The 18,288-nt window shown below is 46.3% G+C and overlaps 1 protein-coding gene across 3 annotated transcripts in view; it reads left to right on the top strand.

The window, feature by feature from the left end:
• The first annotated feature begins 514 nt into the window (after nucleotides 1–514).
• DOCK8 (dedicator of cytokinesis 8) overlaps nucleotides 515–18,288 on the top strand; it is a 206,189-nt gene continuing 188,415 nt past the window's right edge. For 2 of the 3 annotated variants that reach the window (XM_032866561.1, XM_032866560.1), the window contains exon 1: nucleotides 524–683. In XM_032866561.1, coding sequence (XP_032722452.1) covers nucleotides 631–683 — 53 coding nt within the window. In that variant the 5' untranslated portion in view covers nucleotides 524–630. Of the gene's footprint in view, nucleotides 684–18,288 lie in introns of all 3 variants that reach the window. The other variant, XM_032866563.1, reaches the window with a different exon arrangement.

The raw sequence follows: 18,288 nt of genomic DNA, 5'->3' as shown, positions 1-18,288 counted from the left end.
TTTTGGAGAAGCTGATTTGTAGGCTGGTTGGCTGGTTGGTTGGTTTTTGTTTTCAAATCTGCCTCTTCCCACCCCCCCCCCCCCATCCCCCGCCCCCCAGGCTTGGAACGGACCCTTCCGAAGGCCCAGCCCTGAGACGCGCAGGGCTGGCTTCCCGAGCCGGCAGCCGGGCCGAGGGCGCGGGGCGGGCGCCCAGCACGTTGCCCCTCGTGCCCACCCGCGCTGGCAGTCCGGCGGCTCCGGGCAGGTGGAGTTTCCGGCCGGGCCCGGGGTCGCGGGGCCCTCCGCCCGCGCTCGCTTCTGCCGGAGGTCAGGGCCCCGGCCGGAGCGCGCCGTCGGTCGGAGCATCCGGAGGGCAGTTCCGCGGCGTGTCCACACCCTCTCGCCCGCCGCTCGTTGCGTGCCGGGCCGGGCGCCGGGGGGCTGGCCGGGCTCGCGGCCGCCGCTCCGAGGCTGGGCCCTCCCCCGCGGTGACCGCAGCGCCCAAGGTGGAAATGCGGAAGTTTCCAGCGCCGACTGACAGATGAGGCTCGCGTCCCGCTCGGCGTGCGCTGCAGCGGCTCCGCGGCGCGCCGGGCCCCCGCCGTCCGCGCCCCGCGCCCCTAGAGGCCGACCAGCCGCGCGCGGGCCATGGCCACGCTGCCGGGCGCAGAGCGGCGCGCGTTCGCGCTCAAGATCAACAGGTAAGACGCGCCCCGCTGCGCCGCCGCACCGCCCCGGCGGACCGAGCGGGCACCGAGTCCCGGGGACGCCAAGGTGGGGTGCACCTGAGACCCTCGGAGCGTCCCCTGGCCCCTGGCGAGGCGGCCGCGCTGGGGCCGCTGAGCGCGCGACAGTCTCCGCGCGCGACGTCCCCCGCCCGCGCGCCTCCCTGACGATTCCAGCCCTCCCGGGTGTCCCGGCCACCAGCGTCCCTTCCCCGAGCGAGCCCTCGGGGCCACCTCCCTCCCCGACCCCGCCTCGCACAGGTGGCCGCTCCGGGCAGGGTGAAGGGCGCGGGGTGAGCTGTTGCTGGGCTCGCCGCGGACTTCCTTCTCAACTGCGCCGGCCTTGGAGGCCGCTGTGAGATGGGGCAAGTGGAGAAGCGGTTGCAGTCAGAGTTGAGTTTCCAGGCAGCGGCTGGAGGACTTTGGCTGTTCTGTGGGGCTCTTCACCGCCCCCCCCCCCCCCCCCCCCCCCCAAGAAGTTTGGCTCCTGTTGACTTCGCTATTTTTATTCCCTGGTCCAAAGGAGCTGTGAAGTGGAAAAAGTGATTTTTAAAAAATTCTCCACTTAAATAAACAAAAAGGAATGGCCTGTGGCTGGCATTTTTTGCATTTCCAGCGCTCCGGCAACGAGCGAAGGACAGTGAATCCACCTCCGCGTCCGAGGCATAATCCAAGTGGCACCACTCGATGCGAGCACGTTTGCAGCTCCAAGTTCTCGCCGAGGGGCCGCAGCTGCAGTCCCTCCGCTGAGAACTGCTGACAAGTATTGGGGGACCTTTTTGTCTTGCCCTGAGAAATTGACACTGTCCGGTGAAAAGATAACATGAACCTGGGCCTGAAGGGTCAACTTATTATTGTACGGTGCCCTCAGGGCTCTAGGACGTGTTATTCCTCTTTTAGCTGAGCCGGTGAGAGGGTAGTTGGCACAGTACGTGTGTAAGGAGTGCGTGTGGGGAGGTTGCAGCCACAGGGCATTAGACGCCCCCAATAGTCAGAGGGTAAGGACCTCCCCAGGGCCCACTCGGCTTCATTGCTGGTTGATGTCCACCTGCTGGGTAGCTGTGGGGAAAGCATTCTTGGTGCCTATTTCTTCATCTTTAAAATGAATTTAATTATTAATGTGCCTTATGTATTAATGTTAGAGTACTAAAGGTACTAGTTAAGAGGCATGAAGTCCTCAGGAATCTCTGCCTATGGGGATGTTTGTTTGTTTTTGTTTTGTTTTGTTTTGTTTTTGCATTACGGTTCATGGCTGTTGCAAACCAGAGAGGGCAATGAATTCATTTGGGGAGTATGGGAACCTAAGTGTAGTTAGTAATGGGTGTCTCACTTGCACTGCTGCGGCTCCTCTGTCCTGTGAATTTTAGGTCAGGAGGCGTGGCTGGGACAGAAAGATGTTGGAGACTGTGGGGTTTGGTGGAGTTGATCTGGGGGGAACAGCAGGGCCTGCACTAATGCTATAGACACTCGAATGCAGCCATGGGGTTGGACATGGCCTCGGGTTTAAGAATAAAGGTCTCAGCTGGTCTCAGGCCTGCTTGCAGAGTTGCCCCCTGCTACACATGGTGTGACCCCGGGCCTGTTATTTAATGTCCCTAAACATTGGTTTCTTTATACGTCAAAGGGGATAATCGTAGGACCTAATTCTTATGACTGTTGGGAAGGTTGAGTGAAATAATGTCTACACAGTGTCTGTAGTGCGTGGCTCAGAATACGTGTTAAATGTCAGCTGTCCCCATTGACATTGCCATCAGCTTCATCACTGTCTCTAACATCGTCATTTTTGAGAGCTGAGGGGGGAAGGGTAGGAGAGGAAGCTGACATTGGAGAGCACTTTGGGCTGGGTCTGCTGTTGCCAGCGACAGGTTGGAGCTGCTGGGGTGGGTGTTCTCCCTCATATGATTTCCATCCTGGTGCTGAGCTCACCAGACACACCCAGTGGAACAGGGTGTGTGATACAATTTGAACAAGAAGAGCCCCATTCAAGTGAAGTAGAGAAGGTTCCCTAATCCTCAGGCAAGGAAAAGGATTCGATATTCCTTCGGGGGTGGGGAGGGTCTGCTTTCCCTTTTGAAGCATTTGTGTATCAGGTGAGCGTTATACGAAGGAGCTTAGCAGAAAGTATTGTGCAAAGGACTGGATTGGTAAGGACATACCTAGTATTAGTATCATATAAAAACTCACCCTTTATTGATCCCTTCCTCTGTCCCAGACACTGTGATGTGCTTCATGGCTTATACCACTAAATCCTTACAAAAATTCTGGGAGACTCACATGAAAGCTCATATAAAAGGACAATGAAGCCTGGAGAGGCAGTTTGCAAAAGGCCATGTGATTTGGTCAAGGCCACGCACGCAACAGTAGTAGAGATTACCAACTACTCCAGAAACTTGTGCTCTTAATTGGGCATATGAGCTATCTGGATGCATGAGCCGTGATAATTCCCCATAAAAGCAAGCAGGGAATTACTTTAAAAAAAAAAAAACTGTCATCTCATTAGCAGCCCTGACAAACTCTTCTGTGCTCTGATTGGTTTTTTAAACCACCAATGAGACGTTTTGCAATTTTGCAGTTGGGAAAGAGAATGTTTTCCCTTGCATGCCTACTCAGTGTTGAAATGTGGCCCTCACTACCTTTAGCATGGGTTCCTATTAGAAGTCCCTATTTTTTCACCTTTCTATTCAGAATGAGATGAACTATCCCTTGAAAAATGTTTATTGGGGAGGGGGGTAAAATCAGCATGCTTCCTGTTATGGAAATATTCAAATCTGATATATTAAAATTTTTATCTGTAAAGAGCTCAGTTCTGCCTGCACCAACCTCACGAAAGAGTGAGCAGACTAACTCACAGTGGGAAATGAGTGTCCCCCACTGTTCCCAAATTCTGTGGTTTCCTGTAAGCGACATTGCTCAGTTTAGGGGCAGGGCCAAAGCAAAATAGGAACCTGGGAACGCCCACCAGTGCCCATCCCCCATGATTGCCATGGCTCTCCCAGGCTCTGATGAAGCCTAAATTCCCATATTTTGGAAATCCACATGTTGGTAGAGAGTCCCATCCTATAGGTCTTTCTGTTTTGTTTTGAGCACAAAGTAAAATTGTATGATGCAATCGTATGACCCGTTACAGTTAAACACTTCTCTAGAACCCATGTCTCAGGGAGCTCCAGGGAAAAGATCTGAGCTGGAGAAGTAAAATTTAATTTTGTGTAAGTGTCATGTACTCCTTTTCCTTTCTATGTAATTGTGGCTGAATTCCTGTGCCCAGAAGAAAGACTAGGTTGAGTTAAGAAATTCACGGTAATGTTTGCATTTGGGATTTCAAACACCGCTGCCTTAAATGTCATAATACAGTCCTTGTATGAGCAACAAGTCTTATCAACTACCCTTCTTCTTTCCTGGCATTTAGTGCTTCCATAGATTATAAAAATTATTATTAATATTTTGAAATTTCATTAAGTGAAATCTGGTTTTCTTTCACACACAAAAGAGATAATAGAATCTGGCACATATTAAAGTAAAATAAGGACTCTAGGTAAAGAGAGCAAAGGTCAGAAGGCAGAAAAAACATAAAGGATCTTCTGGACACTCAGGATTGAAAGGAATAAATAATTACAGCTTATACTTATGGCTACTGTATGGCAGTTTAAATCTTGGCACATTATGATTCATTTACCCCATGAATTAGGAATAATTATTACCTCCATTTTACACATGGAGAAACTGAGTACAGAGAAGTCCTAAAAATTGTCCAAAGTCACAAAATAGCTAATGAAGGGCAGAGCTAGGGTTCAAATGCAGGCAGCCTGGCTTCAAAATCCCTCCTTTAATCTCTGTCCCATGCTGTCATCTCAGTTTTGTTTTAAGATAATAATAAAATAAGTAATGTTTATTCACTGCTCGCTATGTGCCAAGCATTGTGCTAAGAACTTTATCCATCTACATTGCACTGTTGTAGAAAAGGGACAAAATAATCACCATTATTTTATGGAAGACAAAAGCAAGGAACCACAAAAACATTGCATTCAAGAATCCCAATGATTTTGGACATAAGGACTGGAACAAGATGAAGGTATAGAGATCTCCCTGAGAAGTATATGTATGCTATCTGTGAAGATAGCATAGGCGTACAAATCTATGTTTAAATGTACATCAGCAGGGAAGCATTGCTGTTCGTTAGTAGTGAGGACAGAGTGGGGTCTTGGTGTTTTCTGGAACTGCTTGATTTGTCAGACATGTTCTAGACCAATGGCCAACACACGAGGCTTTAGGCAATCAAACTCAGGATTTTGGTCTTCACTTTCCGAATTGCTTTCTTCCACTTTCTTGGGACAGCTCCTTGAACTTTGGGCATCAAGTGCAAATGAAAGAACCTTCTGCCAGGGTGACATGTCCTTCCTTTGGAGTTCTCTTAGTTCTTACAGTTCACATGCATTTGCCGAGCGACGGTTCACTTCTCCATGGAACATAGATATATAATTGCATCATGTGGTTACCTGTGGAAAGCAAATATAATTGCATCACCTGGGGGGAGAGGTGGAGCTCCAGGGACCCGGGTTTCCCATCTCAGCTCCCCAGACACAGCTAGTGGTGGAATGGGGTCATGTAATGAGCTCACCATCTTCCCGTCCTCTTGTTTAACAGGGATTGTGAGGAGGCAGGGATGTGATGCTCAGACTTCTTGCCAAAGAAGGCTAAGAAATGGGAGCCCTTAGTTCTTTTCAGTGGCAAACGATCAGGAGCTTATTATGTTTTGGTCAGTAGGAAAGGGTTAAAGCAACAGATGTACTGTCGGTTCCCACAAGTGTCTAGTCTAATTTATTAGCAACCAGCAGCCACGAGTGTTCTCTAGGGTCTAGGGAAATACACACGTTTATACAGTTGTGGCAAGTGTGGTCCTTCTGCTTCTGGAGTTTGCTCTGTAGTGGTACAGTTGGCTGTTTGGACAACTTGGGGACACACAGACTAAAAAAAAGGCTGAAATTTCTGAAAGTGCATATGAAGGCATCTGTACGCCTGCGTTTGGTGAAATCAAACAAATTGATAAAGTTGGCATAGGATATTGTGTCTTATTGCATTCAGATCAGATGCAGGACCAAAAAAGCAGGATTAGTGGTGCAGAAACAGAGCTTCCCCTGCCTTCTGTTCTTTTCATCCATGTTCAACATCAGAAATAGGAAACAAGTAAGCAAAAATGTCGACTACCCATAAATCACAGCTACTAACCTTTGCATGTATATCCTCCCATTTTTTGTAAAAATAAGATCGTATTGTGCATCTGCTTTAGGGCTTTTTTTTTTATTTTAAAATACCCTGAACAACTTTCTATGTCAGTCAGTGTAGATCTACGCTATCATTTGCATAAGGCCCTGTAAAACTGCCCTGACTGCATAGACAATGATTTATTGAATTCATTTTCTGTTATTGTGCCTCAAGAGAGTTTCTAGTTTTTTCGCAGTAATAGACAGAGGTTGATGGAATATCTTAAACATACATCTTGATGTGTTAGTGCTACCTTAGAAATTCTGGGAGTGGCCTTGCCTTGTCAAAGGAAAGAAACTTTTTTTAAGCTTTTGATACACATGGACAAATTGTCTCCCAGAAAAGTTACAGTTACTTCTGCTTCCCCTAGCACCCTAGCCCGAAGAGTGATCATTTCCTCATATTCACACCCCTGGTGGGTTTTATCATTCTTTTAAATCTTTATTTGCAAGCTTGACCCCTGCCCTTCAATGTCTCTTACTTCTTCCTGTTTAGCTTCTCTGCCAGATCCCTGTGTGACCTCTGAAGTCCTGCTTCAGGGATTAAAATGGTCATACATTTCTCCTTCTTTTGCCTGATAGACAACTAAAGATGGTGGTAACCTCCATCTTCCTTGGTTTCTTCCTTTATTCATTGAATGGGTAGGTTAATGATAAAGGTAGATTGTTCTAGCAACTTAACTTTCTTCATTCTCTTTTAGATTCTAGTTGTCACACTTTCACTCACTTTCTACCATCACAATCTAATCTAATCTACCTGTCCTTTGCATAAACTCTTGCTCTTTGAGGTGAAATGGCAGGTAGGGAATCAAAATCCCTTTCTATCACAAATAAAATCCAGATGACGTCATTCACTGTGTTTCCTCTTGGGTCTGGGTGTACATAGACTGACCTTCTTCCACGCTTTTTTGGGTCCCTCTGGCTCTGGGATTGACTTTATGTTTATACGACCTGTTAGTGTCGCTCTGCTCAGAAGCCTGGAGAGGTTTCACCAGTGCTCTTATCATCCGAAGGATAAAATTTTTTGTTCTTCCTATGCAAGAGGTCAAAGATAAAAAATAGGGAACAGGTTACCTAATGGTATTCAGGCTAGACTGGAACTAGATCAAGAAATGCAGAACTGTAATCAACTTCTTTCTTCCATCTGTTGGCTTTCTGGTGCATGGATGAGTTGGAAGTCTTTGCAGATCCTAGGCTCATAAGTTGGAGGTCGTATTCATGAATGCACTCCAGCTAATGAGCCTTACTCTGTTCTAAGCGGGTCATGGAAGTCGTGGCCTTGCCTGCAAGGAACAAGGACATTGACCCAAGATTATGGACTGGGAAAGGAGGGAGACTTCCTTTGCCTCCTAGCCTTGCCCTTTGGGGCATTGTGCTTTTAAAGTGGTCATTTTGGCTTCGTGCTACTTATTCTCAGAATCCATCCAGAACATTCTTGGAGGTCCTTTAAGAATTGCTCTCAAAGTTTAGAGTACATTTATTCTAAAAAAATAAGCTCAGTGGCATGAAATCTTTTTCCCTTGACGGAGAATCTGCTTTTTCTCTTACTTGGAAAGTTTCAAAAATGTAGCAAATTTAGAGAGATGGTAACATGGCAGGTACCCCAGGGCCTGCTGGACAGAATGAACAAATGTGAACATTTGGTCACTTAAAAAAAAAAAGATTTTATTTATTTATTTGGCAGAGGGAGAGAGAGAGAGAGAGAGAGAGAGAGAGAACACAACTAGGCAGAGAGGCAGGCAGAGAGAGAGTGGGAAACAGGCTCCCTGCTTAGCGGGGAGTCCGATGTGGGACTTGATCCCAGGACCCTGAGACCATGACTTGAGCCGAAGGCAGAGAGGCTTAACCCCCTGAGCCACCCAGGTGCCCCCACTTTTTTCTTTTTTTTAAGTAAGCTCCATTCAGGTCTCTATCTCACGACCCTGAGATCTCGACCTGAGCTGAGTAAGACCAGGTGGCAGGCGCTTAACTGACTGAGCCACCCAGGTGTCCCAACATTTGTGACTTTTTTCTTAGATATCTCTAAATGGAAAAAAAAAAAAAAGGACATTACAGATAAATCTGAAGGCCCTGTATTCTGCTCCCCCATCCTGTTCTTTCTTTTGCTCCTCCAGAAGCCAGCACTACCACCAAGTTGTACTTTTAGTGTGTGCGCACACATGGGCACACATCCATAAATGATATATTGTGTGGTTTCTGGCATGAGCCAAAGTCATTAGCATTTGATCAGGTCTGTGAAATTAGATAATCTCAGTTTGAGTTAATGCAAAGATATGACTGTAGAATCACGGAGCTGGTTTTTAAAGGCCTCTTCGAGTAACTATGAAAGCAGTTGCCAAGAAGAACTCCAAAGATGATTTCAGGAGGACCGCTCTATCAGAATAGACTGCACGGCCCTTCTTGGGTGACATTGTAAGAAACAACCAATGAGGAGCGCCTGGGTGGTTCAGTGGGTTAAGCCTCTGCCTTCGGCTCAGGTCATGATCTCAGGGTCCTGGGATGGAGTCCCGCATCGGGCTCTCTGCTCAGCGGGGAGCCTGCTTCCCCCTCTCTCTCTGCCTGCCTCTCTGCCTGCTTGTGTTCTGTCAAATAAATAAATAAAATCTTTTTAAAAAAAAAAAGAAAAAAGAAACAACCAACGATAGGTATTTAGATGTGTACAGTCTGGTCATGCTTTTTTCAATCACTCCTTACATTATAGTCACATTATTCCTTTCCTGGAAAAGCCAGGAAATTAAAAAAAATTTTTTTTTCTCCATCTGATGATTTGCATTTGACCTGAGATAAGGAGTTGAGTTGATAACATGTTTATTTTTAAATAATATGTCATTTTTTAAAGATCTTATTTTTAAAATTTATTTGAGAGACAGGGAGAGCCTGAGCAGGGTTAGGGGCCAAGGGAGAGGGAGAGGGAGAAGCAGACTCCCTGCTGAGCAGGAATCCGGACATGGGGCTCGATCCGAGGACCCCAGGATCATGACCTGAGCTGAAGGCAGACCCTTAGCCAACTGAGCCACCCAGGTGTCCCAGTAATATGGTTTTTAAAACATAGAATAAAGAGTCTGCCTCATTGCCTGGACTTTTGATTAGAAAAAGTAGGTAGATTAGCAAAAGAGGGTATGGTGTTTGCTAAGAAGTGTGTGGCTTCTCTGGCATGGGTAGGACTGCACGGTCGGGCTGGATTCTCCCCTGTTTGAACAGGGAGATGTAGTCCCCTGGGACACCAGACCTCCCGTGAGAAAAAATGGGAAGAACGGCCATAGATAGCAGGTCTGTCCTCCAGATCACCACTTTGTTTTGCTGTGACAGGACGCAGGTCACAGGGCAGCAGTCTGCACCCAGAAAGCCCCTTCTGTGGTAGAAGTGTTTGAGCTGTCTGCCTTGGGTTCTTGGTGCTGTCCTTGAGAACTCAAGAGAAGAGCTCTCACCAAGATAATAGCCCCTCCCCCTGGGGTCCCGGGTCCCTGGGGAGGCCAACCAGAGCTGCCTACGGGGTGCTTATCACCGGGCAGGGATGTGCACCAGCATGACCGTCTGCTTTCCCTTCTGCTCGCAGAAAACATCAGGCTCAAAGTCCGCTAAAAAAGTACCTTCTCCGGCGAGTTCACAGACATGTTTCAAGGCAGTGGCGGTCATCTGTTCTCTGCGGGAACAAGATTGTCACCTCCCTGTTGAGGTCCTCACTGGGTTGCTTGACCTACTAGTATTGCCCTCTTTTGTTCCACATTGCTGCCTGCTCTCACTCTATCCCTTTACAAGGTGTTTCCACTTTACCTGTTGTGTGTGGCTCTCTCGCCAATCACTTTGTTCAACTCACAAGAAGTTTTTTTTATTGTATTTAACTTTCTCTAGGCAGCGTGAGGAGGGAAAAAGTAGCAACCAGTATCTGTTCCCCAGAATTCAGCGGGAGTGAGCAGCTTGACATAAGAGAACACAGGAGATGGAGTTCTTGTGGCTGGGTGGGGAGCAGGGCTGGAGTGTTGACAGAACCCTGGGCAGGATGGAGGGAATTCCACCAGCCCTGGAGGGGTTCAGCCAGGCCCAGAGGCATAGGGAAGGGAGGGACAGATGAAACTGGTGTAATGGGGAGATTAACTGGCCAACCAGGAGTGGAATGGGTAGGGTAGAGGGAGCTCAGTGAGATGGATCTGGAGGGAGCTGCAGTCATCCCCATGGTGAGGTGATGAGGTCTGAGATTAGGCTCTGGTCACGAGAAAGGACTGAGAGGGGACTGTGTCCCCAGATACTTCAAAGGAAATCTACTGGGCTTGAGAAACACCTAAATAATTACTCATTAGCTCGTGTCATGAACATTGACTATAGTCTGCTGTGTGCCTGGCAGTGTTTTAAGGGTCAAGGATAGGGCCACGAGCAAGACAGACAAGGTTCTTGTTCTATAAGAAGTCATTTTCCAGGGGTGCCTGGGTGGCTCAGTTGGTACAGCGATCGACTCTTGGACTCTTGATTTTGGCCTGGGTTGTGATCTCAGGGTCAAGAGATCGAGCCTTGCATCAGTCCTGCACTCAGCATGGAGTCTGCTTGACATTCTCTTTCCCTCTCTTCTGCCCCACCCCCTCTCACACACTTGCTCTCTCTCTGAATAAAATAAATAAACCTTTAATTAAAAAAAATAAAAGAGGTTATTTTCCAGTGGGAAAATCATAAAGTAAAGCAGGAAAGAAATAAGGAAATACAGCTAAAATGATTGCTATGCAGAGAATGCTCAAGAGCCACGTGGAGAGTGTGGATACCTCAAAAGAATGGACGAGGGAGGCCTCCCCGAGTGGGTCAGTGACGGGGACCGGGACTAGGCAGGGGAATCAGCAAGGGCCGTGGCTGGAGTAAGAGTAAGTCTGGTGTGCTGGAAGGAAAGAAAGAGCCCGTGTGTCTGGAGTAGAGCAGGTGAAGGGAGAGTGGGAGAGATGAGGAAGTAGGCAGCAACGAAATCCTTCCAAGTCGTGGGGAGAGTTTAAGTATTACTCCCAGTGCAGTGGGAAGGTTTCTGGAATAGAAGCGTGACTGAATTGACTTTTGTTTAAAAGTGCGCTCTGGCTTGCCCACAGAGAAGCAAAGGGTGGGGACAAGGAGTCCGGTTCTAGGGGACTGGTGGTGGCGGCAGCTGGGTCTGCAGGGGAGAGGGCTGTCAGGTCAGAGATACAGCTTGGACATTGAGCAGATGAGTTAGATGTGGTCCAGGAACAGTGGGAGAAAAAGACAAATCACCATGTCTCTGGGGTCGGAGTTCTGGGTGGACAGGGATGCTTTTTTTTTTTTAAGATTTTATTTTTTATTTATTTGACAGAGATCACAAGTAGGCAGAGAGGCAGGCAGAGAGAGAGGAGGAAGCAGGCTCCCTGCTGAGCAGAGAGCCCAATGCAGGGCTCGATCCCAGGACCCTAGGATCATGACCTGAGTGGAAGGCAGAGGCTTTAACCCAGTGAGCCACACAAGCGCCCCAGGACGTGGATGCTTTGCACAGAAATTGAAAAGACTGGGTGAGGAGCAAGCTTTCAGGGTGAATCAAGAGTTTAGTTGGAGGCATATTACATCTAAGATGCTTATGAACAATGCAAATGGAATTTTCTCTTATGTAGGGAATATAGTAGTAGGAAATTTCCTATTATGTAGGTTTCTGAGACTCAGGAGAGAGGTTAGAGCAGGATACTTAAATTTGCAAGTCATTATCATGCTATTTTTCAAAACAGAAGAAAAGAAAATATTGCAGTTATCTTGATAGATTTTGATAGCCACAGAGCTGTGTGTATGGTATGAAATCATTCTTATTGAAAAATAAATATGTATATATCTCCCTGTAGAGATAACAGATCAATGCATATGATAAGGAGACCAGAAGGACATATGTGGATGGGTTATCTGTGTTACACCTGGGGAGTTAGTTGTATGACTGATGATTTTTGTTTCCTGGCATGTGAAGTGTGTGTTTGCATGGTACGTATATTTTCCAAATTTTCCTACGAATTTTTGTAACTGGGAAAGGTGAGGTTTCTAAAAGAGATAATGCCATGATTTCCATTAGGGGGAAACTGGATAAGGATGGTGGCAATGAGTCATTATGAAAACCTGGAATCCGAGTAAGTTTTGGGTGGCTGACTGGGTACTTCTCTCGTAGAGTTTTTGTTTTTAAGAGGACATGGGAGGCTGCGCACTGATTTATAGTTAGCCCTCCTGCCCTGTGAGAGGATTTTACTTTTCACCTTACTGAAGGTGATGTGGTCACTTGGAGGTGAAACTTCAGGAGCCAGCCTGGCCTTTGCCATGTCCTCTTTTCCCCATTCTGCACCATCAGCAGTGTTCCAGATGGGTCCGCAGCCTATGCCCGGGAGTCAGGACAGTCAGGGGAGGCGGCGCTTGCTCTCTGGAGGTCTTTGTATTTATAAACCATGAAGATTTTTGGACTCTTTGTTATGACAGCATAACCAGGCCTACTCTGATCGATACAGAGAAGCATAAAATACACAACATATCTCATAGGGTAGCTCGAGATGTAGTCTTGGAGCTTGCACAAGAGGTCAGGATGGCACTTATTAATTAGGAAGTCATCAGTAAAGGTGGGAAGATGTAGTGGGAAAAGGAAAATAATGGGACACGGGCATGAGCCCCTGCCAGTTGGTATGAGAGGGAAAAGCTGCAAAAAGAGAGGAAGAAGAATTGGGCTCAGACCTGGCAGACAGTGTAGTGCTAGAAAAGCAAGCTAGTAGGGCAGTTTGAAAGGTCAGAGGACAAAGGAAGAGCCGTTGGGTTTGCCTTGCTGGTGGTCAGCATAAAGGTCTGAAACGGTAGTTTTAGTGAAGCTGTGGGGAAGGAAGTCAGATTTCAGAGGGTTGGAAGGGAGTCAGGGCAAGGGAAATGGAGGAAGCTGGTAGCTTTAAAAAGTTCGGACGAGGCAGAAGAGAAAGTGGGACATCGGTAACCAGAAGGTTCGAACAGACCTTTGACTTTGGCGCAGACGTCACACGCATGCTTGACAGAGCATGCTCTGACCAGAGAGGGAAAGTGCACATAGGTTTCATTCCCATAAAATGAGTCTTAACACGTGGATAAAGATAAGATTCGATACTGCCTGATAGATAAAAAAATTTTGCTTTGTGCCGCCGCTGAGACCCTTAACGATAAATACAATATTCTGTTTATCTGTTCTCTTGGGGGGAGATTCTGAAACTGTCTAGACACTGTCAGGTGTTATCTTTCAGAACTGAAAATCCTTTCTATTTTATTATCTTTATGTTTCTGTGCTTGAAGGACAAAAATTATAGGAAGGAGCATCAGGATCAGTTCCATTTTGCTACCTAACAAACCACCTGTTGTGAGTCAAATTGTGTCTCTCCCCAAAGATTCCTGAGCCCTGGTACCTGCGAATGCCATCTTGTTTTGGAAAGAGGGTCTCTGCCGATGTAAGCTAAGGTGAGGTCATACTGTATTAAAGGGGGCCCCACATCTAATCAGTGTCATCCTTATAAGAAGAGCCACAGAGCCATGGACACACACAAAGAGGCCACGTGAAGACAGAGGCAGAGACGGGAGTCACACCTCCACAAGCCAGGGAACGCAAATCTGCCGGCAACCCCCAGAAGACAGGGAGTCAAGGAAGGTTTCTTCCCTTGAGCATCAGAGCTGGAGCATGGTCCTGCCGACACCTTGATTTTGGACTTTCCCCTTTCCGGAACAGTGAGGGAATAGATAGCACTGGGTTTGTGGCAATGTGTCATGGCAGCCTGGGAAACTAATACGTTACCCCAAAGCTTATTGACTTAAAGCAATAGCAGTTTCTTGTTTCTCATGATTCTGTGAGTTGGCATTTCGGGTTGGGCTCAGTGGGACCATTCTGCTGGTCTTGCTGTGGTCATTGGTGTGGCTGCCATTATCTGATGGCTTGACTGAAATGGAATGTCTGTGATAGCCTCGCTCACAAGTTTGGGGCCTTGGTGTTGCTGTCCCTTTTCACACGGTCCTTATCCTCCAGGAGTCCGGCTCACTATTCCTTCTGGGGTGGAGGGAGCTTTCTAAGAGGAGGAGAGTGGGAGCCACAAGGCTCCTGGAGGCTGACTTTGGAGCTTATGCAGCATTCCTCCCACCACATTGGTTGGTTCAAACAAGTTACAAGGCCACCTTTAATGGGTGGGGAGATAGACCCACTCCCTCAATGGGAGGAGGTGTGGCGTGTTTGGCCATTTTAGTCTTTTACAGCACTGAAGAAAGCAAGCAATCATATTCTGCTTTAAACTCCATGGATTTCAGCAGAAGGTCTTGTCATTTTCTGCTCACATCACAATACCCATTTTACTGGCTGGGAAACTGAGAACAGATTTAATGGACTCCTTCGAAGTTACCAGTGAGTCATGCTTTGTGAGAGACTTCTCTGGCCCATGGAAGCCAGCTCTGTGTCTGGAAGAGCTAATCACAGTCCTGCCTGGAGGCAGGTGAATGAACGTAATAACTTCTTGGGTTTCTTTTAAATCCCATAATTACATCGATGGAGCCGAGATGGCAGAGCTCTCTGGTGCAGAGGCGAAGCAGCAGTGGGGGGATACTGAAGAGACAAGGAGCTTGGAAATTCCCAGGTGTCACTCCAAGGAGCAGGATTTGAGGCTAATGACTAGAAATGGGGTCAGCAAGCTCTTTATTTTCAAGAGATACCCTATGGGCTTAGAGGTTCGGTGGTCCAGTGTGAGTCCTGGCTGGGAAGCATTAAGGTGAGTAGAAGAAGAGAACACACCAAGGAAGGCGGAAAGATCAGCCTGTCAGGACGATACATGACTTGAGCTGTGTCTGAAGGATCACAGCTAGGATTGCTTTTAGCTGCTGCAGGAGCAGACAACCCTACAAAACAGTGGCTTCAACAGATGAGGAGTTTATTTTTCTTACATAACAAGAACTCCAGTGGTTGGCAATCCAGACTTGGTAGGGGAGCCCAAGATGCCACTGGAGACTTTGTGTCTTTCTGTCCCATCATCCTTAGTCTGTGGCTCTCATGCTCGTGGTCGTAAGGTGGCTCTTGAAACTCTACGCACTGGAAAAATATTGAGGACAGGAAGAAGACAGAAGGCCAGAGAGGCATGTTGGCTAACATTGCTCCCCTTTAAGGAACTTTCCCAGAAACTGGACATTTGCTATCTATCACACTTGGTGAGATCCCTCTGCCTACAAGGGAGGTTGGGAAATACATTTTTTAGTGGCCCAGCACATTGCCACCTCCAACAAAACCTGGGTTGAGTTAGAAGGAAGGGGATAATGGCTATTGATAGGCAATTAGCGGTCTCAGGCATAGTCTCCCTCCCCCCAAATTGCAGTGGGCATGAATCAGTGACAGGACTTCCATTGTAGCATTGTGCCACCTCCAACCCATTAATACTCATGTCAGATTCAGGCTCATCGAATTCCAGGATCCTAATGAGGGGGATGATCTAGATCTAATGAGCTAGGCCTCATGAGGAGGGTTTTCTGGGCTTATAGGTCCAGTATGATCAGGGTAAAAGAGCTGTCATAACAAGTAATTCCAAAATCTCAGTGGAATCACCCAACAAACATTTCTTTTATATTTATGTCACAGACTGACACAGGTTAGGTGGCTCTCCTCTAAGCAGTGGCTCTGAGACCCAGGCAGCTTTGATGTTATAGCTTGGCCATCTTGTAACTTTTAGATTACTCTGGTATCATTCAGCCAATGGCCAAGATGAAGAGACAGTGAAAGACTTTGTAGCTAATCATTAAATATCTCAACTTAAAAGTGGTACACATCTCTTCTGCTCACATTACATGGTGAGAACTACTTATAAGGCCTACTGATAGGCAAGGAGGGCTCGTGAATATGGTTCTTGTCTGGCAGTCACTTGCCAGCAACAGATCCTTCCCTGGGAATGGGGAACTTGAATCTTTGGGGGTCAACTAGCCATCTCTGTCACAGGGCCCCAGTCACAAATGAGGGGCCGTTAACCAAATGTCAGTGAACATACGGATAGGCCTGGTTTGCTGTGCTGTTGGCAGATAGATGAAGACCGTGGGGTCTAAGTCACAGGGATATGGGTGTGGAGACAACCAGAGAAGCAATATCCAAACGTCTATAGCTAAGCACCTGAGATTCCAGATGGAACCACTCAGAATATAAGGCATACCCATCCTTTAAGGCAGGGTGGCTGACAGTAGGAAAAAGAAAAACAATTTAAAATCTCATTGAAATTGAGGACACTAGAAGTACCATGTGAAAGCGAATCTTTTCTAGAAACCCTGCAGATTGGTAAGGAGCCAAGTTGCTCAGCACTTTTTTTTTTTTTTCTGAGAACACACATTTAAAAAGCATTTGAGGAAAAAACCAGAAGATTAAGATATTTTTAAAAGCTTTTGAGTGATTAAATGAGAATTTTTTATTTGACAGGAAATAAGATGTTATCTAAGAGAAAGAAGCATTCTAAAACATTCACTCCCACTTGAGGGGTAACCTTGTGATGGTCCCCGCTCCCCTCTGTGACAGAATTTTGATGAGAAGCTGAGTCACTTTGCTTTTTGTGACTGGCTTACTTTGGGTTTGAGGAATCCTCTTGTTTTATTTGCCTTTTAATCATTTTAGTGACCTGTGAAATCAATCTTCTCATTCGCGTTATCATTTGTAGTAATAAACAACTCAGAAAGCCCTCACTGGAGGGAGGAGAGAGCATAGACCTTCAAGTCAGAAACTTGGGGAGGCAAACAAATCTGATTCCTGTCCCCCTTCACTGATTCTCGGTGGGAGCATCTTGTGAAGGTTCTTTAATTTCCCTGAGTCTTTTTTTCACCTGTAAAACAGAATAATACCTATGTCATTGGGTCAAATGATATAATCTCTATGAAAATGGTACGTAAGTCAAAGAGCACAACACACATATTAATGACACATTAATAAAATGTGAATGAGTGCCACGTTTCTGTGATTAGTCAACGTGTCCTGTGTGATATACCTGCAACCAGGTCTCCAGCTAGGAAGGTGCTCAGAAAAGAAAACTAAGAGTGAGCACAGACAAAGTGAAAAAACAGCAAACACAAGGGGTAGAGAAATGTTAAAAACAGCTACCACCACAACATAAAGTCAGGTTTCAACCCATTTACAAAGCCTGTCCCCCAGAACACGCACGCACATGTGCATATGCACACACGTACACACCACACACGCATTGTAGCTCACTCAAATGGAAAGAGATGTAAAGGCCAAGGGGAAATTTGGACCTTAAATTTCCCCATGACCTCACATCTTCTGAAAACCGAAAGAGGTGGTAGACACACACTGTTGCCTTTTCCAAAAAGTAGTTACAGAAGTTCTGTGGAAAATCAGGGCAGTTCTGAAAGTCTGCAGAGGGAACGGTAGAGCCACTTAGATAAGGTTCATCCTGTGATTGCCAGGGATGTTTTATATGAGAGATGGGGAAGTAATATGGGAAGGCAGAGCCGTTCAGAGAAGATGTGGTTCATCCTGAAGATGACCTAGAAGATGACCTAGAAAAGCTAGAGTTATAGATTGGAGACTGCAGACTTGTTTCCTAGACTTTCCTTAAGTGAAGGATGGCTTCTTATGAGTAAAGCTCTATGTGCGAATTATAGAAAAAGCAGGAATGCACATGAAGCAAATATTTTTAAAATATTTTTTTAAAAGATTTTATTTATTTATTTGACAGACAGAGATCACAAGTAGGCAGAGAGGCAGGCAGAGAGAGAGGAAGGGAAGCAGACTCCCTGCTGAGCAGAGATCCTGATGTGGGGCTTGATCCCAGGACCCTAGGATCATGACCTGAGCCAAAGGGAGAGGCTTTAACCCACTGAGCCACCCAGGCTCCCCATGAAGCAGATATCTTTAAAATATAAATTATTTCTAGGGGTTCCTGGGTGGCTTGGCCAGTTAAGTGTCTGACTCTTGATTTTGGTTCAGGTCTTGATCTCAGGGTCATGAGATTCAACCCCTGCATCAGGCTCTGGGCTGAGAGTGGAACCTGCTTAAGATTCTCTCTCTCCTTCTGCCCCTTCCTCCTCCCTGCTTGCTCTCTCTTTCTCTCTATCAAATAAATAAATAAATAAATAATTTCTAGTTCTTTGACCAAAAGTTTGTCACTTTTAATAGCTTGATATATATATATTTTTTCCACACAATTATGTGCATATTTTCTACAAAATTTGAAGCAGACTTATAGACTATTTTGTAACCTGCTTTTTAATTTAAAAATATATTATGAACTTTTCATGTCACTAAATATTCTTGCATGACATTTCTAAATGAATGCATAATATTTCATTGTGAAGGTAGACTGTTATTTTTCTTTTTTCTTCTTGAATGATTCTTCAGG

The sequence above is a fragment of the Lontra canadensis genome, unplaced genomic scaffold, assembly GCF_010015895.1.
Source record: "Lontra canadensis isolate GAN:19392208 unplaced genomic scaffold, GSC_riverotter_1.0 scaffold31, whole genome shotgun sequence".
NCBI lineage: Eukaryota > Metazoa > Chordata > Mammalia > Carnivora > Mustelidae > Lontra > Lontra canadensis.
Note: the sequence above shows the minus strand (reverse complement) of the source record. Positions and strands in the feature narration are given on the sequence as shown.